Below are 24705 nucleotides of genomic sequence, written 5' to 3'. Positions count from 1 at the left end.
TCAACTTGTAAATGCTTTATAATATAAAGAGCAAAATTACATGTTTTCAGCTCTTGAAAGTTTTCGTAGACCTCGTAAACCAAGTGACAATCACAAACGATCTCTTAAAGGAAAGAAAAGGGTTGAGTTCCCAGCCTCAGGAAATATTCATTTATGATGGTGAACATCTTAAATACTGGCTGCTGCAACTTTCTTGCTTAATTAGAGTCCTTTTCTGTCTGTTGCTGCATCTGCTTTTGTTGATGAATTGTCTGCTGCTGCTGCTGCTGCTGTTGGTCCCATATTTGCTGAGGTATGTAAGGCTGAGACTGCTGCATGAACAACAAACTTTGGTCCACTTCTGAGTTATTCATGATCATTTTGAGAGATCCAGCTTGAGAGGGAACGTAATAGTATGGCAGAGATTCATTGGTGCCATCCGTCGAAATCGATGCAAGCACATCTTCCTTCACATCTTCCATTGGTACAATATCCACCAGGAAATCAAAGACATCCGTCCTCGTGATTGCACCAGCTATGTCATTCTTCTGCAAGGTTCTTCGCTTGTTTTCCTCGGCATGAGCCCACGAACGGTATGTCAGTTCAAGAATGAACATTTCGCAAGCCCGTGCAAACAGGACTGGTACCTCTGCCGCTATCATCCTAACATCCTCATCTGCCTTCATGATCTTTTTGATTCGTGCCAGTGGAAGACTGTGGTTTTTGAAGTCACAGGTTGCAGCTATCTCCTGATATTGGTTTGTCCGAAACATCTGGAGTGTTTGGTGCAGTTGATTCATCTGTTGTTGCTGGGCTCTCTGATAGGCGAGATGGTGCTGAGTGAGTTGTACCTGGGATGCAGGATTTGTCATCTGGCCAGCTGAAGGTGGTAAGCTGGTGACCATCATTTGGTTAGCTTGATACGGCAAGCTAACATATGGTAATTGGACGGCCCCAGTCCCTGCTGGCTGTCCGTGCCCAGGCACTTCCATGTCAACCTGCACCATTAGAAACTCTACTTCCAATACAAGAAGCCACAGGTGAAAAGCAGAAACATGAGAAGCGAAAGGATGAATTAGCATCAGTATATATATATATATATATATATATATATATATATATATATATATATATATATATATATATATATATATATCTTTTAAAGTAGAAGAAATCATTGATATCAACAGTAATTTTCCCTCAATATTAAATGCAAACCAAGCAACAAATTAGAAAAAGAGAATGATAACAAGTGTCTTCTACTTCTGATGTTCAAAGTAAAGATTTTTGGTACTGTCCATAATGGTCCACCATGAGGCATAGACCCAGACGTATCTAATGTTTGAAAATCCAGAAGTAACATGGCCCGAAAATGACAATAAAACACCATATAATATGTAGCAACAGTTTTATATACAAACATAGATTTTGTAGAACTTGTGATTATGATATATGTAGCTATATAAAGGTAACAATCATTCACAAAATACCTCAAATATTCATTTATCAACAAATGATACATATAGACATTATTAATTGTAGATGATGCAGATATTCTAACATGCTTTGAAATATTTGACACATCCAAGGCAGTGCCCATGCTTCGTAACTGGGTTGTGCAAGGTACATGTCATTCCACTTAAATCAGCTACCAATTAATAACCGGTATCCCTTGAACAGAGAAGTTTCTCTGGCCCAGATGATGTTGCTAGAGAGGAACCACACCACATCTCTCTCTTTCTCCTTTTTTCATATCATATTTTTCTCTTGTCTTTCTTTTGGCACACCCGTTTCATGCCGATGGCAAGTGCTAGGCCTAACTAACAACCGGGAAGGCCATATGCCATGAAAATGTCATTTTTAGCTGATTTGAGTGTTTTTCAAATTATAAGTGGAAGCTAAAACTCAGCAACTGCAGTTATGAAAAAAAAGGATAAGCAAGCAAAACTTCTGCTTGACCAGTTTTCCTAAGCCCTAAGACTACCAAACAAGTAAGCAACCACATTGACATCTCTAAGGACTTTAGTCCCAGTACAGTATAAGCCTTGAATCCTATATATGCATTTCACAATTAAATTTTTGACACATTGATGCTATGCCCTGCTTGTAAAGGCGATGACCCTTGTGCTAAAGGTAAAGGGTTTACAACTTAATGACTTCCTAAAAATTCTTTTTGCGGTACAGAAAAATCCTCTATATCTTACAATCATGTAAGTTATAACAGCTTGAAATAGTGCTTATGTTGCTAACATCAAAATCTTCAAATCTAACAAATAAAAGTATGAGGCATTTCATCCCAAATTCAATGTGTATCATAGAGGTCAGAATAAGAGCAGCTGAGAAGGAGCTTAACAAATGAGCTTTTAGAAAATTCATGAACAAGATTAGGCCGATTAATACTTGGCATAACTATTTAAGATATGATTCTAAAGTTGAAAGACATTTTCAAACCACTTGACCCGACAACAAAAATCCATTTAATAGTGGATGCTGAAATTCATTCCACGCAACTGCTTCCCTACATCATTCTTGGTTTACTTTGCTCTTGACAGTGCAAGAAAAACAGTAAAAGAATCCAGCTAACTTACAGATGAAGGCATGGAATTATAGGGAATCTGAGTCAAAATACTAGAGGGCGAGCTGTCACGGACAAACTTTGAAACAGGGTGTTTGATGTAATGCTTATGTATGTCCGTGTCTGTTGGCATGTTCATGCCTTGTACAGTGTGTAGAGGGGCAGCCGAAGGCTTATAAGTCCCATTTTAGTTGGGTTGGTGGCCTCTTTAGGCTTGTAAATAAAGTTGTGTCATGTGGACACGTGAGAGAGCTTTTCGGTCTGTAATGGACCATTTTACCCTTTGTTGTGCCACTGTTCAGAGCTTGTAAAGTCTGTTGGTAATTTGCATTGTCTATGAAGTGTTTTTCGGACATGTTTGCTTGTGGATCCCGTTTGAGGCGTTCTCTCTAACCCGTTCTCTCTTTTGGTGGTCCTAAGGGACAATGGGGGGCTTCGGGGAGGCTGACCTTTGCGGACGGACACGCGAGGGTGCCGCACGCCTTAGGCAAAATCAGCTAAGGTCGTGACATTTGGTATCAGAGCGGGACAAGCACCCATAGAAACACTTGACATGCAAACGTGGGGGACCTAGCGGGGCTGCGTTGAGGGCAGTCAGCACACGCGCGACCGTTTGAGGGAAAACGGGCATGGAGATGTAGGGAAAGGAGTCGCTCAGAGGAGCGGGCATCTGGCATTGGCATTCAGAGGAATGGCCAACCCTTCGCGCAAGAGGCACCACGAGAACAGGCAAGCTTGGAAGAATTTGGAGCGCACAAAGGTTGGGATGGCTGAGTTTGAGCTACGGCTCAACGTTGACAACTATACTTGATGGTGCTCTAGGCAAGCGAGGCGCTTGGCAAGAATGAGACCATGCAAGGTGGAATGAGTTGCTCAACGACCAAAAGAGTTATGCAAAGCTCACAAAGGTGAGGGGAATTGCTAACTCGAAGAATTTGGTACTCATGCATGGGCTTGTATGCGGACGATGGAATGTTTGTGGCCATCCCAAGGCGGCCGAGACTCGGCACCATGGAGCATTGAAACTTTCTCTTCGGCATGTGAAGGATACGTCCGTAGGTGGCTGAAGTGTGCAATGAGTTCAGCATGTTGCTAGACCTTGAGGGGTGCAGTGGGGGCTGTATTGACGGGGAGTCGCAATCTAGCAAGTGCGTTTGCAGGAGGCAGAACAATGCACAGTTTGTTCAGCAGATCGGAGTAGTCCAAGGGGATGGTGGTCTCCGAAACGAAGAGAGATGTTGCTCCAATGGGATAGTTATCCAGGAGGGATAAGTCCCGGCTCTCCAGAGGGAGAATCATGTGAGACGGACTTCACATGTTGAGGAGGAGTACCTCAATAAACAACAACTCCACGAAGCTCGATGGACTGAGCAAGCGGCGAGGAGTCGTCGCATGATCTCGCTTGAGAGAATGCATTGGTGGATGCATTGCGAGATCAAGTGGGGGAGCAACACAAATGAAGGCACACTTGGAGTCGATGTGGAGATCGGACTCAAGGGAGGGCTGACCCGTGGAATGGTGGACGCGAGGGCCACCATCGACTCAATGCAGAAACGAGGAGCGGAGCAACTTGGGTGTAACTTGACGAAGTACCCAAGCCGCATGAAGGGAGCCAGCAGAGAAGTTGGAACATGGAGCAGAGGCACAGTGCTTTTCTTAGACAGAGGTCAAGGACATGAGCTCTTGCAGAGGCAAGAGCAGGATCATGTTGTTCCATGGGTCCTTCATTCTGACGGAGTGGACTCATCTTGCATGGTGCCAAAGACGAAGGGAGCTTCGGGGCACATGCACCTTATCTCGGAGGAGCATTTGATGAAGGAACTAAGGCGACTCAATTTGCGGAGGCGAAGTTGGGTTCAGAAGGCCTTAGCACGGGGCAAGAGGACGCAGAGGCGGGTACTCTTGAAGAATATGCCACAGTGTTGCCATTCGAGTTGCTATGAAGGAAGCGGTGCGCGGCGGAGATTGTGTTGGTAGGGGCAGAGGCCCAGGATCCAGACAATGGTGCACAAATTACAGTGAAGTCGGTGGACTTCGGGAGCTACTAGGCGACGGACTGTCCTAGAGCGGTGCTTCATCTAGGTGTGACCCAAGAGTGGGTGGATGAAGGTCGATTGCCAAAGGAGCGAACAAAATCGAAGGTGGAGGAGACCCTGCGATGTATTGGCAGAGGCCACACATGGAGGGTTCACAATTCGAGTTTATTCCCCAAGGATCAGAATGCAATGGAGATGTCACCAGGAGGCGACATGGTGCAGCGGATCGTGGTGGAACAGTTCGTGGCAATGCGACACACACCAGTGAGTCCCGTGAGGGATGTGGTCATATGGAGGTATGATCGGGAGCTACTGGGAGCTCCGCTTTGGTGAACAACACGACGGCAAGAAGGGCTATGGATTCAAGGAGTGAAGGCCATGGTACCGTAGAGGCGGGTCTTCCGGACGTGCACCGAATTTTGCATCGGATGAAAACCTTGGTCATCAGCATATGGGGGCTGGGTTCCACCAAGGGAAAAGTTCGAATGCAAGTACCAGTGAGTTCCATGGGAGGGACTTGATCATGCAGAGGTATGATCGAAGCAGCTGGAGAGTTGGACTGCTCCAGAGCTCATATTCGCTTAAGGGAGCCCGGCAAGTCAGAGGACAAGGCCGAGTAAGCGAACGTTGCTACCAAGGAAGCTATGGAGAACAGAATCGGTGCAAACCCTACAATGCGATGGCAGAGGCCATGCATGGGAGTGCAGTCTGTCTTTCCATCGACCAGAAGGAGCTGCTTGGAAAACACAGAGGTGTTGAAGTAGGGGGTCGAAAGGGGCGAGGAAGCGACGACGAGTCCAGAGGGACTTAGCTACCCAAAATCAAGCATCAGTTAGAATGGAGGTGGACTCAGAGGAGTGCCACGGAGACATCTCTACTGATCATGAAGAAAAGGGATTCAGAGGCGAGGCGACGGATAGTAGTGCCATGGGCATGGTAGCGCCATGGTACCGCAGAGGCGGGACTTCCGTGAAAGTCACAGATCCCTTGCCCTCACGGAGGGAGAGCATTTGGTCGTGAAAGGGGCCGAGGAGGTGGAGCATGCAGAGGCAATCTCCAAGTACCGGGACAAGGCTGAAGGGCAGAGGCCGAGGAACTTCGTAAGACCGGTGTCAGTGTGCTTCTCATCAAGACAGCCGTAAGTGAAGGACTTCGGGTCATGCAAGAGTGCACGACCAAGGAACGAAGCTGGCAGTACGCGGTGCTGTACCTTTGCTACTCAGTGGAGTAGGCGGCAGGGTTGATGGAGAAGACGGTACAATCCCAGAGGCGACCTCATCTATCAGAGAATTACTCCAAGTTGGGGTGAAAACTTCCCGCATTCCAGAAGTTCGATGGCATTGAGAAGGTGAATCACAGTAACTAACTCAATGCAAGGAGTGCAAACACTTCAAGTGCTTCAGAAGTGTGAGCAAAGAGCGGGCGAAGACCAGTAACCAGCTCGATGCATGAAGTACAACCTCGAGGAGGCGGGCGAAGTCAAGTAACTTTTGCCTTCTCAACTCTTAAGAGAATGGGCGAAACCGAGTACCCCAATTCTCTTATCTATCCAGCAGAGGAGCTCTGCACAAGTTCAAAGACCCTTCGAAGATAATGGAAGACAATAGTTGTCAAATCCTCACCAACGGTGATCAGTGCTACTGAGAGTAGATTGTCCGCTTCATTTCCCAACGAAATGCCAATCGAAAGCGGAAGTGATGCGAACCTACTTGGATGTGACAACTAACTGAAAGAAGAGTCAATGAGCAGATTTTGTGGAGGAAGGACCCAAAACTTCAGAAGTTTGCGAGGCGATGCTCGTTAAAGCTCCAACAAGCATCCACCCAGTTCAAGCAGCATGTGGAGATTTTGAGAGACTGGCGCAGTAAGGATGGTCTTTTCCTTCATTTGGTGGATCCGCAGGAATCAACGAGGATCAACACAACTCAGCCAACCCCACACCAGAGTCAGAGTCATTGGCGAGTTGAAGCAGCATGGCGGATCAAAGGTTCGACTACTCAAAAACAGCAGCGGAGAGCAGCTGGGAGCCAGGAGGCGCATTGCAGCTGGAGCAGAAGATTGAAGACTCAGCAAAGGCGAAGAGTTGCAGTGTTCACAAAGGCTTCGACGAGGACGTCGAAGGGATAAGTGGGGGAGAATGTCACGGACAAACTTTGAAACAGGGTGTTTGATGTAATGCTTATGTATGTCCGTGTCTGTTGGCATGTTCATGCCTTGTACAGTGTGTAGAGGGGCAGCCGAAGGCTTATAAGTCCCATTTTAGTTGGGTTGGTGGCCTCTTTAGGCTTGTAAATAAAGGTTGTGTCATGTGGACACGTGAGAGAGCTTTTCGGTCTGTAATGGACCATTTTACCCTTTGTTGTGCCACTGTTCAGAGCTTGTAAAGTCTGTTGGTAATTTGCATTGTCTATGAAGTGTTTTTCGGACATGTTTGCTTGTGGATCCCGTTTGAGGCGTTCTCTCTAACCCGTTCTCTCTTTTGGTGGTCCTAAGGGACAATGGGGGGCTTCGGGGAGGCTGACCTTTGCGGACGGACACGCGAGGGTGCCGCACGCCTTAGGCAAAATCAGCTAAGGTCGTGACAGAGCGTTGATGTCTTGGTAAGATTGCTTCTTTGGAACCAGGTAAGCAAGGTTTGACCAACGGAAATAGACTATTTGGTTGTAGACTAAAACTACATACATTAAGGTTCCTAGACCCCACTAACAAAACAAATAAAAATTATTAAGAAGTTGATAGTAAAAGTTTGCAACATAACCGATGGGGGATTAAGTAATTTCTTATTTGTTAACACTAAACAAGTATAAATCATAATGACTTGTAAATCAAAGTTGACCGACTAAAGAGAATATAAGTTATGGAAATATCAGAAAAGCTGAAACTTAAAGCACAGTAAAAAGAAATGATAAATGGTTATGTCTCAAACGACCCTCTGGTATAGTTTGGCAAAATCAACTGGCATGTCTAAAGTGCACAACACAAAGTCACAGTTAACCACCGATTGTTTTATCCTTTCAATTATGTAACATGATATAGCCTTTATAAGAAGCATGAAGAAGAAAGAACATAAAGTGCAAGGACAAAATATTGGCATATTCACTTTATTTTTAATAGAAAATTAAGAGAATGTTCACTGGGGAGTAAATATTCATTAAAATACTCCCCAGTGAACATGCCAATTATTAAAATACTCATTGACAATGGTTGAATTTCACCAGAGTTAATGAAGATAGCATCCTTGAGCTTTTCCTAGTTGCAACTACAGCACACAATGCTATAAGGCCAAAAAAGAAAAAATGAACATGGTTTATTGAATAATAGGATATTGCAACAAACAGACACCTTCAATGATTAGATGGCCAGGACTGGGCACAGAGAAATTTAAGAGTGAATTCAAGTTACATGCAATTAAGTATCTCCAACTGTTGGTGTTATATCAACAGAATAAATGATATTGACCTTCAAAAGACTTGCCAAACAGCAAATATAGTCATATGATGATGCTGATTCTCCCTAATTACCATCAAGATCTTTTGATCATTATGAAGCAAAATAAGTTCAGAATGAAGGAAGCACAATATCAATGGTTTTTGTGAATATTTTTCACAAAGATGTGAATTTGGATAAATATTAGAACCTACGGGGAGTTCCTCGGAGTAAATGCTATCTCTGTTTCCTACCAGCTTTGGACCACATTATCTCAGTCACCCTAAAATGACCAAACTATCATCAGTTTTTATCTTACATATCTTAAAGTTGTTTGAGAGGAACAAAAAACTACACCAGATATATATAGAGAGAGAGAGAGCATATAACATCCACAATATATGATAAGAAACTAACTAAATGGAAGAATATACGAGGCCGACGAGTGATAGGCTTGTTTCTGTTGTTGCAAGTTGCAAAACAAAACTTTCTCATCTTCTTAAATAAGTAAAAATCGAAGACATGCATATCTCAAGTCAAACGGTTAAATGCCTCTGCAGAATCCTACATTCAGTTAATAGATTAAAGCCAACTATACATATATAATGTAATTTCAAATTTAATATTCTTGTCATATTATTGTTAGTTTTGCTTGCGTTTGTGCTAGTTTATTCAGGTTTATTGCTATCAAATCTTAACTATATGAGCAATCAAGAGTCAACCCAATCTGTACATATTATTAGCAACTCTAATATGTCAAATATCGGTATCGAACCAATAATGCATCTTTCTAGGTAAGTTCTATTTTTCTTAATCCATCATGACTTTTTTAAAAATAATTTAACATTGGTTACTTTGTTTCTTCCACAGGAATCTATAACGTGAATTCTAATTCAGTACACAAATGGCTCTGTTCCTGACCTAAGCAATGACAAGCAATACATATCTCACTTTCTTCAAGAGGTAACTGGTTTTCTCTTCATTTTCATCTAATGAGTGAGGCAACACCAGATGACTGCATGATGAACACAGATTTCTGTACTTGACAAAGCATAGAGCAAGAACCACGGTTTAAATCAAAGTGCTTCAGATCTCAAATTTGTTTTCATTGACCCCTCAAAGATAACCTACACCTGCAACTGAACCTCCTATACATGGGGTAGAGTTAATTGAAAAAGTAACATTCAACATTTTGTGCAGGCTATACTTTTAGTTTGACACACGCCCTTGAGAAGTTGTAAATATGTTGAATCATTCTTTTGTGAAACAAGTTCATATTCTTTTTCTGTATTTGTTCTTTCATTTTTGCCTTTCACTAAATAATAATATACAAGCCCAAATCTTGGAAAGAAACAATCCTGTAAAGTTCAATCAGTGCAAAAACTTTTATGATATAACATTTTACTACAAACGTGTTTTAGGCCTGGGTTAGGTCCATGTTAGTGTGAGTTTTTCCAAGTTGTAAAAACACAAAAGATTAAAGGAAAGGAAATAGGAAATTTTCCTTTGCTTATCCTAGATGAACATTTGGTGTGGAAAAAGAAATAGGGAAAACAGACAAAAGATCTATGAACTTATCCTAGATGTACAAGGACATGTAGCTTGTTCACTATTCAGTAAATGGGTGGCCTTGTTTGTGCAATTCAGACTCAATTCAACCACAAATAAAAGGAAAAGATAGTTCCAAGTCGAAGATGCACCAAACTGTTGAGATGTGACTAGAAATTCTTCTATTCTACACAAGAAGGTGATAAAAATTCCCACTACATATAAGTTAGAGCAAGAAAAATGTCTGATACACTAAAATTATGCAATTAAGCTGTCTGTGATTTTGATTTAAACATAGTAGACACTGTTTTCAATATGAGCATTAAGAGATTGGGCAGATAAAACACCATACATCTTAAGTTTATCTGAACTGGAACAAGAGGATGTGAGATCTTGGGAGGACCAGGAAATGTTTTATAGATTCATCAGTCAATATGTTCAGGACAAAGAGAGAGAGAAAAGAAGGTACAAACAGCAAAAGGGGAAAAAAACCCACCAAAACAAAAATTAATCTAACGAGTTGAGAGAAAAAAAATTGTTTATCATAATGATCACAACAGGAGACACTTTGAGTGCTTATCTATCATAAACAAAAGTTTTGACAAGATACAGAGGTCAATAAGTCCGGCAAAAAAATTAACTACTACACAAGCAGCGAAAATTTAATACTAGGAACATGGATAATCTAGACACCCGTCTTAATACGAACAGGACAGTTTCTAAATGTACAATAACAGGAAAAGATAAAATTTCCGAGTTCAATGCAATGATGAAATAGTATGTCGAGTAGTGTCAAAAAAACAAAAATCCAGGGAAATTACATTGGTAACATAAGATCAGGAACCAAAGTTTAATTTTTGTGTGAGATCCCAAAAAACATAAAAAGGAGCCGAGACTGAGTTTCTACAGAAAATACCAAAACCATATATTTTCTTTTAATATTTAAATCTTCTAATAGATCAAACGCATCCATTTCCCACAATACTTCAACATCTATGATAACAAAAACAGCAGATGTATAGACTGTAGCGTCTCGACCGCTGTTTTTGTTCTTTTGTTCTCATCTTCTGGTTGGTTGGTTGGTTTAAGAGCAAATAGATACAATTAAAGGAGGAAAAATAGAGGAAAATGGAACAAGAAAAGAAAGAAATGATCAAGAAGTTTTGCCTGCTGGTGATCTCCGGTGGGCACTGGATTGTTCTTCAGCGGGTGGGCCATCGATGATCTTCGAAGTAGATCAAATCCTACGGCGAGGCGAGGAGGAGAACACCGAGAAAACGGCGAAGCGGAGGATTCCGGCCCGTGATCGGTATTTATCGTGGAGACGTCAGTAAGGTTTGCTGATGAAACCCGATAAGCCGAATGCATCCGTTCGTCGACTGGTCCGAGTCAACTAAACCGCCTCGATTTGATATCCACTCAAATGGTCCGGTTCGAGAAAGCAGTACGTAGCTGCCAAAGTGGCCGCGAACTTAATCACAATCCTTTGACGTGGACCGGTCGGTCTAAACCAAGCTGATTGTTTCTTAGACCGGCCGTGTCCGTTTCGAGAACGCAGAAAGTTTAATCGTCTCGGGAATCCTAAAAGTCATCTTCTGGTCCGAGTTAATCAAATCGATTCGATTCGGACCGACCTGTTCCGTTCAACGTTGTACTGCGTAGCTGCCGACGTGGCCTCAAGCCGGTAACCCCTTGGCACCGACTTCAGCCCACTGCCGGCTATAAATACCGCGACTTCGGGGGCGCCGGTTCAATTTCGAAGCTTACCTCTTTTCCTTCTCGAGGATGCCTCCTCTCCTTCATCGTAGAACTCGAGAAAGGTATATCCGTGTTGTGTAATCCATATTTTCTAGTTTTTCTTTTGATTTTCTCGAATCTGGGTTTCCTGAATCGTAGGTTGGTTTTGGATCTCGAGAGATGATCTTCGAATGTTCTGTATCTTGTCCAGTGATATTCACTTGAACAGAGTGTCACTTCATGGCTGGTTAATATTTGATCTGCTTTATGCAGTTTGGTTGTTGTGTTACTGCTAAATATGTAAAGCACTTGCAACGTTTTGATGAGAAATTTCTGCCCATTACACCACCCTTGGGTGTGAAATGCCGAATACAATCTCAAAATAGTTTAGAGCATTTCTTCGATGGGGTTTAAGTTCGAAATAGGGTTTTATGGTGATTTCGTGCAGCATCCTGTCTGAATCATCTTCTATTGCGCATAAGATTTAGATGTCATTGTTATTTCTGTTCAGCAGCATGAGGTATTGGATCTTTTATCTTCAGAAATTGAATAGCGGTTACAAGCGCTTTTCATGTAGGTCTTTTCGTCATAATTTATTGTATGACCTTTTATCATGCTTTTTATTTGCTGAATCGAAGTTGTTATTCGAGGAATTTTGGAAGTGGAATTTGGACGTTGTCGATCTAGTGGCTTTCAAAGATTAGACTTAGGTTAATCAACCTTTTTCACTTTTTATTCATGTTCTTGTATGTTTGTTTTGATATATGACAACAGATACATGATTGTTCTGCTATTCCGATGCCATAAATGTCTATTTTAGGACTGATAATATAATATATTTTGATCTAAAATTGAGTTAGAAACTCAGAATAGCACTTGGCGAATCGAGATTCTCTAGGGCCTCTAGGATTTTGAACTGTTTTCAAATCAAAACTAGCAAGTATAAAGGATAACTAGAAGAAATTTGAAGTCCGGAGTTGGACCGAGTTTAACTGCTCAAGTTTTATATGTGAAGATTGCAAAAATATTATTCATCTATCAAGGAAATAATCCTTCAGAATTTAATATCAACTTCCAAGATCCCTTTATGATTTAAAGATGGTTCAAAGTGTTAGTCATGGTATTTGTTTTATTAGATGAAATACAAATTTTGACGATGAAGCATAGTTCTGATTAAGGGAAAGTTTCGAGTTTATTCCTCCTCAAAAATATTAGAGCAAGTTATGTGAGATTGGTGAAAGGAATGATGGCTGGTTATACATTGGAATTTGATGCCCCTATTTCCTCCTCACTTGGTGTGAGGATAACAAGGAGCTACAATGACGACTTTGTCTATGTGCAATAGTGTTTCCTCTATGTGCAATAGTGTTTCTACTTTGTCTATACATATTTTTAAAAATTACAGTTATCAAAGCATTTTTTTTCTCCTTAGATTTTGGCTTATCTGGGATTCTGACCTCTTGTGTGCCTGAGGATTACAATTTTTTTGCTAAAAGAATGTTGAGCTGCCGCTTGGGATATTGACTTTTTCGTCTAAAGAATTTAATTTTTTTTTCGAGGTTTCTTATTGTTTTCCAACTTATTGGAAGAGAATCATTAATTAGGTTCTTGAAAGAGCCAAATTGAAGATCATTTTGATTGAATTCTTTTTTTTATGAGTTTTTTTTTTGAGATTTTATTATTATTATTATTTGCAGCAAAGTTTTGGTTTTTGTCTTACGATTATATTTATTTACCGACGTATTTATTTGGCTTGTCGCTAACGATTTTGATTTTTATTATTTACTTAGCTTTTTTCCCTCAAAAGGAATAACCGAGTATTTCTAATCTCTGGATGGTGGTACTGAAATAGGATTCCTACATAATTTTCTACGCGTGCATGGCTTAAACGTGGCACCAGCCTGCTCTGTCAGCGAAGAGCAGCAGCGTATTGTACTGCCCACTGGCTGCTCCGGTGACAAGGCAGGTAGAAAACGAGTAAATATGTAGGTTTACGGTTTCTTATACTCACAAATCCAACTTACATATGTAACTACTCAACAGTCGTTAATTTCTAGTCCCAAGCTACGGCCGTTGTGCCGCCGTTAAGCAAACCCACGTTAGGAAGCATCGCCATAAGGTCGGGTGGATCTCACTTGTCTTGGTTCAGGCAGGGAACACCTGTTCCCTGTACCAAATAGTTGGCCTCAACCTAGTTCTTTCTGTAGGCCCACCCTGTCTACGAAGAAGCTCGTGTTCCCTGACGCGTTCCAGACATACGATTCACCCATAACACCGTTTGCAAGTTAACGTTATTATATGTCCTCATTTTTTGTCCATCCGGGATATGCGCCTCGTAGGTTCGCTTCCCGATCCTCCGTTCATTGATTTTTCTTCCCAATCCCTCGGGTTTTTCTTCTCGCTTTCCGTCTCTCTCATTCTCCCTTCTCGATTCTTGATCTGTTCTTCGTCGTCTTCCCTTTGATCGATCCGTTTCTGGTGACATTCGTGTGGTTCTCAATGCATTAGGGATCGGTTCGGGGAGTAATTGGCGAGGCGCTCGATGGCGGAGGGATTGGCGAGGGGGAACGGGCAACTGGCCAAGATGGACTCAACCGAATCCAGATGGGCCGCCCGGGACCAGGAGGATTCGGAGGACGATTCGGAGGAGGAAGGGGAGGAATCGTCGCGGAGGATGAGCCTGGATTCCGAGGAGGAAGAGGACAATGTGGAGCAGAGGCTGATCCGCACCGGCCCCCGGATAGATTCCTTCGATGTCGAGGCTCTCGAGGTCCCTGGTGCACACAGGAATGACTTTGAGGTTAGTACTGGTTCTCAAAATGATAGCTTTCTTGAATTTTTCATGTTGGCTTGCATCATATGTCAATATATCCTGCTGGTGATTGTGCAAGAAATTTGCCAGCTCAAGTAAATTCAATTTTGTTTTCTGAGGCACGTCAAAGGATTGATTCTTTATTAACGAAACAGTTTATGCTAGTCTCAACATTCTAGATTTAGACTTGCTTGCTTTAAAGAACCATCTTTTTTGGAAAAATGTGTTTGCCTGCAATAATTGCTTTCTGAAGTCGTTCTGTTTAATTGTGCAGGATGTTAGTCTGGGAAGACGGATAGTGCTTGCACTTCAGACACTTGGAGTTGTATTTGGGGATGTTGGGACAAGCCCATTGTACACTTTTGATGTCATGTTTAATAAGTATCCTCTTATCGAGAAGGAAGATGTTCTAGGAGCACTCTCTCTTGTTTTGTATACATTGATTCTCATACCACTTGTGAAGTATACCTTGGTTGTTCTTTGGGCCAATGATGATGGTGAAGGTACGCTAGGAGTCATATGTGTGGATCTTGTTTTATGCAAGTCTTCTTTTCACTAGGAGGTTATTTTAGTGTCTTATCATAATGCTTCACCTTTTGCAGGGGGGACCTTTGCTCTATATTCTTTGATCTGTAGAAATGCAAAGGCCAGCCTTCTTCCAAATCAATTGCCTTCTGATGCTCGCATATCGAGCTTCAGGCTCAAGGTTCCATCAGCAGAGCTGGAAAGGTCTCTAAAACTCAAGGAGTATCTTGAAAATTCATTAACACTCAAGAAGCTGCTTTTGATTTTGGTTCTCTTTGGTACTTCTATGGTGATTGCTGATGGTGTTGTCACTCCAGCAATGTCAGGTTGTAAGATTATCTTTCTTGAAAAATAGATACTGCTAGTATGCTGGCCAACATTTGTGAACAGAACATAAAAAAAAAAACATCTTATTGTTTGGCTTAACTAATATATGTCATATATTTGTTTTTCTTTTAAAATCATATTTTATTTATTTTTTGTAAATTGCAGTTATGTCAGCATTCAATGGATTGAAGGTTGGAATTTCTAGTGTTGAACAAGGTAATAATGTGGTTTTAGTTTTTTTAAAGCGTAGGCATGCTCCCACTATCATTCAAGCTGTGCTAAATGGATTTGTTGTTAATATGAAAGTTATCCCTTTGTGTGTTTGAAGTCGGTTAAGATTTTCCAATGCCTTTTGAGCTCATTTCATTTTTTTATACAATTTCTTAACTGCTTATGATAAACAATGTTTACAATAAGGGGTGACATGAAGCATAAATAGTCTAAATTTGTGCTATTCCAGCCTTTCTTGTTATTTATGTATCTTTAAGAGTATATGGATGTCTGGTGCTTTTTGGTTTGAAGTTTTTATTTGTTTACCATTGTACTGAAAGTGTCCTATAGTGGCTGAGATCTGGAATGAGTTCGACAATTATAGTCATCCTAGTGCCAATGACCATGGTGTCATGGTTTGGTTGCTCCTCAATAATCTAGATGACTAGAGTTTGAGTTCTGGAAACTATTTTTAACTGCAGATTTAAACCTTTGTATGTTGACCTTCTCTAGATCCTACATTGCGAGAGGCTTATGCGCTTGGCTGCCCTTAGAGTTGTTGTCTTAGTACTTCTTTTAAGGTCCTTAATACTAAATTCTAATGTTGGGCTAGTGTGGTTGTCCATATCTATGGTTCTCTAGAATTTGAAGTATGATCATGCAAATGTCAAATTTTCTGAAAGGCTTAGAATAGAATTCTGCAGAAAGCCTATCTGGTCTTGAACAAATTGAAGGTTAATGGGTGAAAGTGAGTGAGTTAGTGAATATATAATCAAAATATTTAGTAAGGTCTTGGTCCAAACCCAATTTAACTTAATAACATCAAGCTTTCCCAGAGACAATTTCGAATTGACAAAAAAAGAAAGATATTGTGATTTGTGATTCTTTACAAACATCACATTACACGAAAGAGAAAGGGACTATCGCACTTAGATACAACAAATATTATATTCAATATGTGGCATATGTTTGAATATATATGGTTATAAGAAAAATAGAAGATGATCCTTAACCATAGAAAAGCGAGATTATAGATTATAAAAGAACAAATTATGAAAAGTAGGAGTAGACAGTCAAAGTATGATGAATTACTTTTGTCAGTTGTAAAAGTGGTCAATTGATGCTGGATATCTAATGGCCAACTAATATGCTATTTTTGTTATCATTAGATGTGATGTGTCAAGTATTTTTAGAAATTATGGAGAGATTTACATAAAAAGGAAGCATAACTTCCTGCAGAAGACAAGGAAAATAAAGGGGTGTTGTGCTTGAGAGTTTGGTAAGTAAAAACAACAAAGAAATTTATGCTTTTTAAGAAAACATAACAAATAGAACTAGGCTTATTGCAAATTGAATTTTCTGAACTCTGTATATGTGACCAATCCTGTTTTCGTTCATTAATAATGAAAATGTTCAACCCAGTTTTCAGCACAACTTAGGATATCTGCCTCGCTCTGTCGGACTGGGTAAGTTGGATAGGTTGGAGAATCTTTTTGCCACCCCTAACCCATTATGACAATCAAAGAAAATGGCAACAACCAATTATTGTATCAAGATCTTCCAGACAATTTTAATGTAGCTTTTCTCACTGTGAACACCCAGGCAAAGTACGCCCCATCAGGTGCTTTCTTTAATCCATGATGATTTTGATGATGTTTAGTACCTATTATATCGAAGCTTAAGCTGGAGCTTGAAAATCAGATTTTGCTTATTTGTGATGTCTTTCATTTCTCTATGATTGTTTATCAGTTTACTTAATTGCTTAACCGTGCAACCTTTTTGCAGATGAAGTGGTGATGATTTCAATTGCATCTCTTATTGTCTTGTTCAGTGTTCAGAGGTTTGGAACAAGCAAAGTGGGGCTTTTAGTGGGTCCTGCATTATTCATATGGTTTTGCTCACTTGGAGTCGTAGGAATATGCAATCTTCTTAAGTATGGAACATATGTTTTAAGAGCATTTAGCCCTGTTTATATCTACTACTTCTTTAAAAGAAATCCGACTCAGGCGTGGATGTCTCTAGGGGGTTGTCTTCTTTGTGCAACTGGTAAGTAGTAAGTTTCTAATTATTTATACCAAAGCCGAAGAACAAGTATACTGCAGGTGACTTCGTTGCCACCATTAAGTTTTGTTTTGTCATCAATTCATGAAAAAACAACAGTATCTTCCGTTGCAACAGGTTGAATTTTTGGGGCAAGCTTCCTATACAATTATTTTATACTTGACCTATGTCTGCAGAAATGCATCCTTAATCATGTTTCTACTCTGTTTCTCAGGAATAAGTGCAACTTACTATGACCAAACAAACATTTTCGGTTATTTATTGCATCTGTAAAGTTTAAATGGTTGAGTCATAAGTAAATCTTTTCCTGTCATTGGACATTCATGATATAGTATGCATATAATAAATATTTTGGCTATAGTTGTCCAGTATTTGCCTATCATCAAAACAAGTAATCAGCCTAATAATTGGATCTCAGTACCAATTTGGTAATCTGATTTTGGTTTACCACACAGTTACTATTTTCATAAATAGCCAAAATCATATCTAGCCATGTCAAACAGTCAAATCCCGCTGTTGTTTATGAGGATTATTACTGAGCAGGTCATCAACCATATTGAGAACTATTATAACCTCTATTGATATAAATGAACCCAAATATTTTTTGAGTAAACTGTGCAATTCTCCTTGAGTAAGCAAAAACTTGATTATATTTGATGTGTTCACAAATGTAGTCTTGACTCTTAACCATGGAGTTCAGTTCTATGGCACTGTGCCAAGATGCAAGTTTCATTAGTGGCAGTTCACAGTTACATAGTTAGTAGCAGTTGGCAGCATATATCTACCATGATACAATATGTTTACTATATTTACCATCTTCATGTAAAAGTTTGGAAAATTTATGTGATTGTTCTCACACTTGAACTTTCAACTTTTTAAGTTACTGAAGAATCAATCACCGCAACCATCATCACAGTAAGAAAGGAAGAAAACCTTCAGGTTGCATTGAACACACAACAGTGGGATCCATAATTCCCAACTATTTGAGTTTGCTAAGATGCCATAAAAATAGGATGTTATGGCATAGGCTTATATACTCTAAAGTCAGCTCAGTATTTAGTTGATATGAATTGGGGCTCTTCACCATAATAAACATGTTTTTTTATCCTTTTAAGCTTAGGAATCCCAAGTATTTACCACTAACAAGCTGAACTTAATAAAACTTGACAAAGAAACTGATGTGGCAATATGATTGAATATATGTATGTTCCAGTAATGGTATCGTGACATGGAGATTATGTGAAGGAAAAACTGAAATCTTTAAATTACTCACTACAAAGACTTTTGTAGAAATTTTTCTCAGCTCCTCTGTTGTTCAACATTATTTAAAACTGTTATATAAAACTAAGTGATCAATGTGGTTGAATTCAGGGTCCGAGGCAATGTTTGCTGACCTTTGCTATTTCTCTGTTAGATCTGTCCAGGTAAAGCATCGGGAACTATGGATTTTTATCCTCTTTTTTCCCTTCTCAAATCTCTCAAAACCTCATATTATATTTTTACGTGTTCTGATTACTTTAGCTCCTCATTGCAGCTCACTTTTGTGTTTCTCGTTCTGCCATGCCTTCTTTTGGGATACCTTGGTCAGGCTGCATTCCTTATGGAAAATTTAACTGAAAAGCAGCAGGTCTTCTTTTCATCTATCCCGAGTAAGCTAGATCAATCTATGTCTTGGGTTTGTTACTCTTTCTTTTCTCTCATATCTGCAAGTTCATACTTTGGCCTCTGTGTGATTTGATTGTAACATGACCATTATTATTTTAGCAGTATTATAATTTTTATCAACAAATTAGGTCTAAGCTTGAGTTTTGGCTCTGTTTTTAACGTTCAGCAATATAACAGGACATGACTGCTATGTACAATTTCAGGTGGAGCTTTCTGGCCAGTCTTCTTCATAGCAACTATAGCTGCACTAATTGCAAGTCGGGCAATGACAACAGCAACTTTTTCATGCATTAAACAATCAATAGCTCTTGGTTGTTTTCCTCGACTTAAAATCATTCACACATCTCGGAAGTTCATGGGCCAAATATATATTCCAGTGATAAACTGGTTTCTGCTGGTTTCGTGTGTGGCATCTGTTGCTACCTTTGGAAGCATATATGAGATTGGCAATGCATATGGTGTTTATTCCTATCCTTTTGCTTGTCTTTTGTATTAAAAGTATATTTTCTAAGCCTTAATTTTCACTTATGTTTTGTTCTAAAAATACTTTTAATCCGGAGGGCCTTTGGTTGAGCATAAAAATTATGGATAATTTGTTGGTTTTGGATTAAAAAATCTTCTGATGCATTGGGATATAGGATATTGGTGTGGGTCAAAGGAACTTTACCAAGAAGTCAATACTTTTTGTTTGGATCACCTCTTTAAGTGATTTGATATAAGCAGTTATTCAGTTAGATAGCTAAGACTAACTTTGAGTGATTAGCACTAGGAAGACATTGTCCGAGTCCTCCACTCCCCACTTCCTGAATGGAAGAATAGCCTAAAATAGTATATTGGGAAGTTTTGGAATCTGTGCTCTTTTTCTAAAAGAATGCTTATTGCTAGTCTTTTGACCTTAGTAAATTGATTGGAAAATCATGTCAGGGAAAAAATAATTTTTTTCATTTCATTTTAAGCAGGTTTTCCTCTCTATTGGATATGGTGCCTAAGTAGAAGTGTTTTGATTCAGTTTACTGGAGATTCTTTAGTATTTGCTGCTATAAACTTTTGATCAGGAAGTGTAAAGATCATGAGACTGTCTACTATTATATATTTCCATTGACAACAGTTCTTACCATTTCATTATACTTTTGTTTCCCTTTTTCTGTATTTTCTAAGATTTTTTTTTTCTTTCACTGACCAGAGTAGATCATTCATTAGAATATATGTTCCCTGTTGGCTTCCTTTATTGATATAAGTTTATTCTGCAGGAATTGCTGAGCTTGGCGTGATGATTATGACCACAATCTTAGTAACTATCATTATGCTTCTTATATGGCAGATCAACATTACATTTGTGTTGTGCTTCTTAACTTTGTTTCTGGGGTTGGAATTACTTTTTTTCTCTTCAGTTTTGGGCAGTGTGGTGGATGGAAGCTGGGTGATGTTGGTTTTTGCAGCAGTGTTGTTTTTGATAATGTACATATGGAATTATGGCAGCAAGCTTAAGTATGAAACTGAAGTGAAACAGAAGCTTTCGATGGATTTGATGATGGAACTGGGTTGTAACCTTGGCACTATTAGAGCCCCTGGAATCGGCTTGGTTTACAATGAGCTGGTTAAAGGAATCCCTGCAATCTTTGGTCATTTCCTGACCACCTTGCCAGCAATTCATTCAATGATCATATTTGTCTGCATCAAATATGTGCCAGTTCCTGTAGTGCCACAGACTGAAAGGTTTCTCTTCAGGAGGGTCTGCCCTAAAAGCTATCACATGTTTCGTTGCATTGCTCGGTAAGATTCACTTACTAGACTTTGGAGATGTTTATATCATGATCATGGGTAAAGACTGCATGACAAAAATAAATGATGAGAAAAAGGAAGAATTTGTAAAACCATGCTTGTTTTCTCTCAATGCTTGAATAGGGATCTGTCAGTCAATGAGGTTGGAATCTGGATTAGTCTGACTGCGTGACCCAACAGGGTGAATTTGCATCTTGGTAAAATTGACAAAAAAATATAAAATGTCTTAGAATAAACACAAAAGCAATCATCTAAAATTAAGGAACTAATGAAAGGATAACTATCTATGCTGTTATTGTTTTAAGATGTTTAAAATTATTTAAACAGGCTTTTCATATTAAAATTACTCCTTAAGAGGACAACACAGTCACATTGCTTGATCTGGGTTGAGAACACCCTGTCATTGATCTGGGCTGATCCTAGATCTGAAGCTGGTGGGGCTCAAAATGTTGAATAAACCAACTTTCGACTTCTGTTAAAGTTTATTTGGATTTGGATTGGCTGACTGTTTTAGACCATGAATAAAATACTTATGATTAAAGTTGTGCCAGGCAACTGATACTGGATGCTAAGACTATTGATTTGAGGAGTAAAGATAGCTGATGTTACTGATGGCTACCACATAGTGCCTCAACTTAGACGTCCCTTCTGGGATCTCTTTTTTGGTGGTGGCATCCTCCATGGGTCAACAACATATCTCTGGATAGGGGACCAAATGAAGATTCTTTGGTTAATTTTGGTTCTTGATAACTGTGATCTATGTTAGAATAAAAAGAAACTGCTTTTTTCAGTTGGATTATAAGGATGAGGTTAGACCTCTCGGGTGATCTAAATTTGAACAGTAAGATTTCATGATGAAAAACAATTTGGGTTAGGTAAAGTTATATAATATGTTTTTTTTTTTCATGAATTCTTTGTGATTTTTGGGAAACAGGTCATTGATCTCAAACAGCTACATGTCATCGTAAATTTTTCTTTAGCACATGTCTGACATATTCAGTGTTCAAAAATTTCCTCTTTTTTATAAAACACAGAGAGGACTGATGTGTTGGTCGGTCACCTTGCCCTGGTCACTCGGTTGGTTGGCGGTCATGTGCAGTTGTTCAACACTATTTCAATTAATTTGTCTGCTATTGCTTAGTTCTATTTGCTCGATGTAGGTACGGCTACAAGGATGTGCGCAAGGAACATCACCAGACATTTGAACAACTTTTGATTGAAAGCCTTGAGAAGTACATTCGTCGAGAAGCCCAAGAGCGTTCACTGGAGAGTGATGAGGATGCTGACACAGATTCTGAGAAGGAAGTTTCTTGTTCAAACATTCTTGTGGCTCCCAACGGCAGCGTCTATTCCCTTGGTGTTCCACTCCTGACTGGTTATAGCCCTATTGACAAGACACTCTCAGAAGTAAGTACTTCTTTTGATGGGCCACATAATGAGGTTGTGGCAGATGCGCAACAAAGCCTTGATCGGGAGCTTTCATTCATACACAAGGCAAAAGAGTCAGGGGTGGTTTATCTTCTTGGGCATGGTGACATTAGGGCTAGAAAGGAATCTTGGTTCATCAAGAAGCTGGTTATAAACTACTTCTATGCTTTCTTGAGAAAAAATTGCAGAAGAGGTATTGCATCGTTGAGTGTTCCTCATACAAACCTGATGCAAGTGGGCATGACTTACATGGTCTGATCTCCCAGTTGCTGCCTTTTTCATATTGGAGTTAGATTTTAACAAATAGAGTTGCTTTCACATATGTTTGCGTTTGTTTTGAAGGGTGGCTTTATTTGTAGTCTCAGCCGACCCGGATCTTTGAATGCTAACAAAGCTTTTTCTTTGCCATATCGAAAGAGTTGTTTGTAGGCTGCTGTTATCTGATTGACGTCTGTTCTTTCGTCCATTTATTTCATTCAACTTCTCTCCCTTTTTTTTTTTTTTTTGTGGTAGAAGATTGCTCTTAATGATGTTTATGTGAGTGCAGGCAATGAACAATAAGCAGTCATCTATTCTCTCCCTTTTTTTGTTGTGGTAGGAGGGCTTGCTGATGTTTTATATACGCTGCAAATGTCTTTGCACGTATCTTTCGATAATTCAAAGCACCACCAGAAAAACCAGACATTTGTGCAGGGTATCATTCCATTGTTGTGGGAGCCCAACCCCCCCCAACCTATGTCCTGATGGCGACAAACCGACTTGGACAAACACAACCTTCGAGGGAGCTTTGCACCCCAGCATTCTCGGTCTAAGAGCTAAGAAACAGCACTCGAGTCTAAGCATTAGCAGACCGAGACGATCTTATCTTGCCAAGAATCCTTTCTCTGTTCCTACAAGCTCAATGTATATCTGATGCTAACTTGCTCTGGTCCGCAGCAGATGAACCCCAGCTAAGCATCTCGATGATACACTCTGCTTCATCACTCCTATACTCCCATGAATAATGATACTAAAGCTTTTGAACGTAGCTTCAATGGCGCCCGCTGCCGATTAGTGGAGACACACGTGCCAAGTTGCTGGCGAACTGCATGCAGAGTCTTTTTAAAGCTCATGTAATGGGTGTTAATCATTGCATTGCTCCATAGAATATAGCAGATGGGAGAGTGGAGTTAGTGTGGCGTCGCCTCTTCAAGAACTTGGAAAGCTCTCCAAATGCACCAGAAACGTTTAATCTAATCATCATTCCCAACCTTCGCTTTGGACTATCAAAATGAAACAAGTCATCGAGAGACCAGGTACGGTAATGCATCACTCTGCTCCTTAAAATATGTCAACTGGGAATGGAGATCAGGTGTGGCGTTCTCCCTTCCAAATCATGCAGTGGGGAAATGCTTTTATTATTATTATTATTATTATTTTACGACGTGTCTATCGCAATGACATCGTTCTTTTCCGTCGTAATATAGTGAACATTTCTTAATATTAGCCATGTGTTTTTATAATTTTAACATTTTACATGATTGCATTCTATTAGCACAAAATTAATTATCAAGCACGTTTAATCAATGACCTTAGTGATCTTAGTGGGACCGATGTATCAATTCACTTCTATTGCTAATTACATGCTTATATGATTTAGCGCATTTAGAATAGTGGACAGTAATGGACTATTTTACTTCCATTATGAGACAAGGATGGGCATCATTCTTCACACTATCCGTGTCAACCTACGCCACCCAAACACCACTTCAACATTCCCTTTCCCTGGAAATCCAGGCATGCAATTCCAAGACCCAACTTAGATCATCGGTTGGACTAAGAAAAAGATCATATCGACATCAAGCGGAGCAAACTTAGCGGAGGAGGCCAAGGGATCCTTCTCCAGCAAGAAACGGATGACGCTTGCTTGTCCACCACCAAACCTCGCAAAAGCAAACTGGGCATTTTGATGGTGCTCTCCTCCCTTCACCTCACCCAAGGCTGCTGCTGCTGCTTCTTCTCTTTGTGTTGATCAATCTCAGAGAGAAACGTGTTCTATTAGAAGATAAAAATACTGGAGAGTTTGAATCATTTACTGTATCTTTATTCTCCTTCATCTTTTCCGATCACTGAGATGCATGAATTAAGGAAGTGGAGCCATCCCTGGAGAAGTTTACGACACACGAATAAGAAAAAAAATACAGGAAAATTCGCTATGTTTGGGACCAATCTTTGACTCTCAAGCACGCGTAATCTGCAGAGTCTCACCAAATCCCCACACAAAACAAGCTTCACGTTCTCCACACCTAATGCTGAACCATAACAGTATAAACAAATATATCAGTAAAATAAGGGAGCAAGTGTCCCATAAACAAACACCAAAACTGAGTACAAAGAGGAGGTGCAAACAAGGAAGATCCAATTGCTTCTCACCAACATGGCATGCACTTGGCTACCTTCCCCTGTATTTTAATGCCACACAGGTCTTGTGATAATCTACTCATTTAACCCTAACATTCCATGGGCCCATGAGACAGCAGATGGGACTTGTCTGTTCGATATAATAGACATGGCATTACATTAAGAACTGGCATGGCCATGGACACACCCAGGAG

The 24705-nt window shown here is 40.0% G+C and overlaps 2 protein-coding genes across 4 annotated transcripts; one reads left to right on the top strand and one right to left on the bottom strand.

Annotated features, from left to right (window-relative positions):
* LOC135649518 (nuclear transcription factor Y subunit C-2-like) lies at positions 1–10904 on the bottom strand. The gene is made up of 2 exons (XM_065167985.1): positions 10732–10904; positions 1–977 (listed from the first exon to the last, which is right to left on the bottom strand). Exons 1-2 carry the CDS (start codon positions 10780–10782, stop codon positions 198–200), a joined length of 831 nt encoding a protein of 276 aa, XP_065024057.1. The 5' UTR covers positions 10783–10904; the 3' UTR covers positions 1–197.
* Positions 10905–13630: 2726 nt separating this feature from the next.
* On the top strand, positions 13631–22519 carry LOC103997650 (potassium transporter 7). Of its 3 annotated transcripts, none has more exons than XM_065168821.1 (11): positions 13631–13689; positions 13810–14101; positions 14388–14616; positions 14716–14964; positions 15131–15181; positions 16961–17221; positions 18608–18660; positions 18771–18885; positions 19105–19359; positions 20152–20674; positions 21844–22519. In XM_065168821.1, exons 2-11 carry the CDS (start codon positions 13844–13846, stop codon positions 22367–22369), a joined length of 2520 nt encoding a protein of 839 aa, XP_065024893.1. In that variant the 5' UTR covers positions 13631–13689; positions 13810–13843; the 3' UTR covers positions 22370–22519. The 3 variants fall into 3 exon arrangements, with proteins under 3 accessions (XP_065024893.1, XP_065024895.1, XP_065024892.1); XM_065168823.1 differs by having other exon boundaries at positions 13636–13708; XM_065168820.1 differs by having other exon boundaries at positions 13650–14101.
* Positions 22520–24705: the final 2186 nt, after the last annotated feature.

The sequence above is a fragment of the Musa acuminata genome, chromosome BXJ3-9, assembly GCF_036884655.1.
Source record: "Musa acuminata AAA Group cultivar baxijiao chromosome BXJ3-9, Cavendish_Baxijiao_AAA, whole genome shotgun sequence".
NCBI lineage: Eukaryota > Viridiplantae > Streptophyta > Magnoliopsida > Zingiberales > Musaceae > Musa > Musa acuminata.
Note: the sequence above shows the minus strand (reverse complement) of the source record. Positions and strands in the feature narration are given on the sequence as shown.

Bases quoted from the DNA above. Each gene is read 5' to 3' on its own strand.
- LOC135649518 (XM_065167985.1), bottom strand. From the start codon at position 10,782: ATGGCCCACCCGCTGAAGAACAATCCAGTGCCCACCGGAGATCACCAG. The intron at 978-10,731 runs GCAAAACTTCTT...CTAATGGTGCAG, and splicing joins CCACCGGAGATCACCAGCAG to GTTGACATGGAAGTGCCTGG.
- LOC103997650 (XM_065168821.1), top strand. From the start codon at position 13,844: ATGGCGGAGGGATTGGCGAGGGGGAACGGGCAACTGGCCAAGATGGAC. The intron at 14,617-14,715 runs GTACGCTAGGAG...CACCTTTTGCAG, and splicing joins GGCCAATGATGATGGTGAAG to GGGGGACCTTTGCTCTATAT. The intron at 18,886-19,104 runs GTAAGCTAGATC...GTACAATTTCAG, and splicing joins CTTCTTTTCATCTATCCCGA to GTGGAGCTTTCTGGCCAGTC.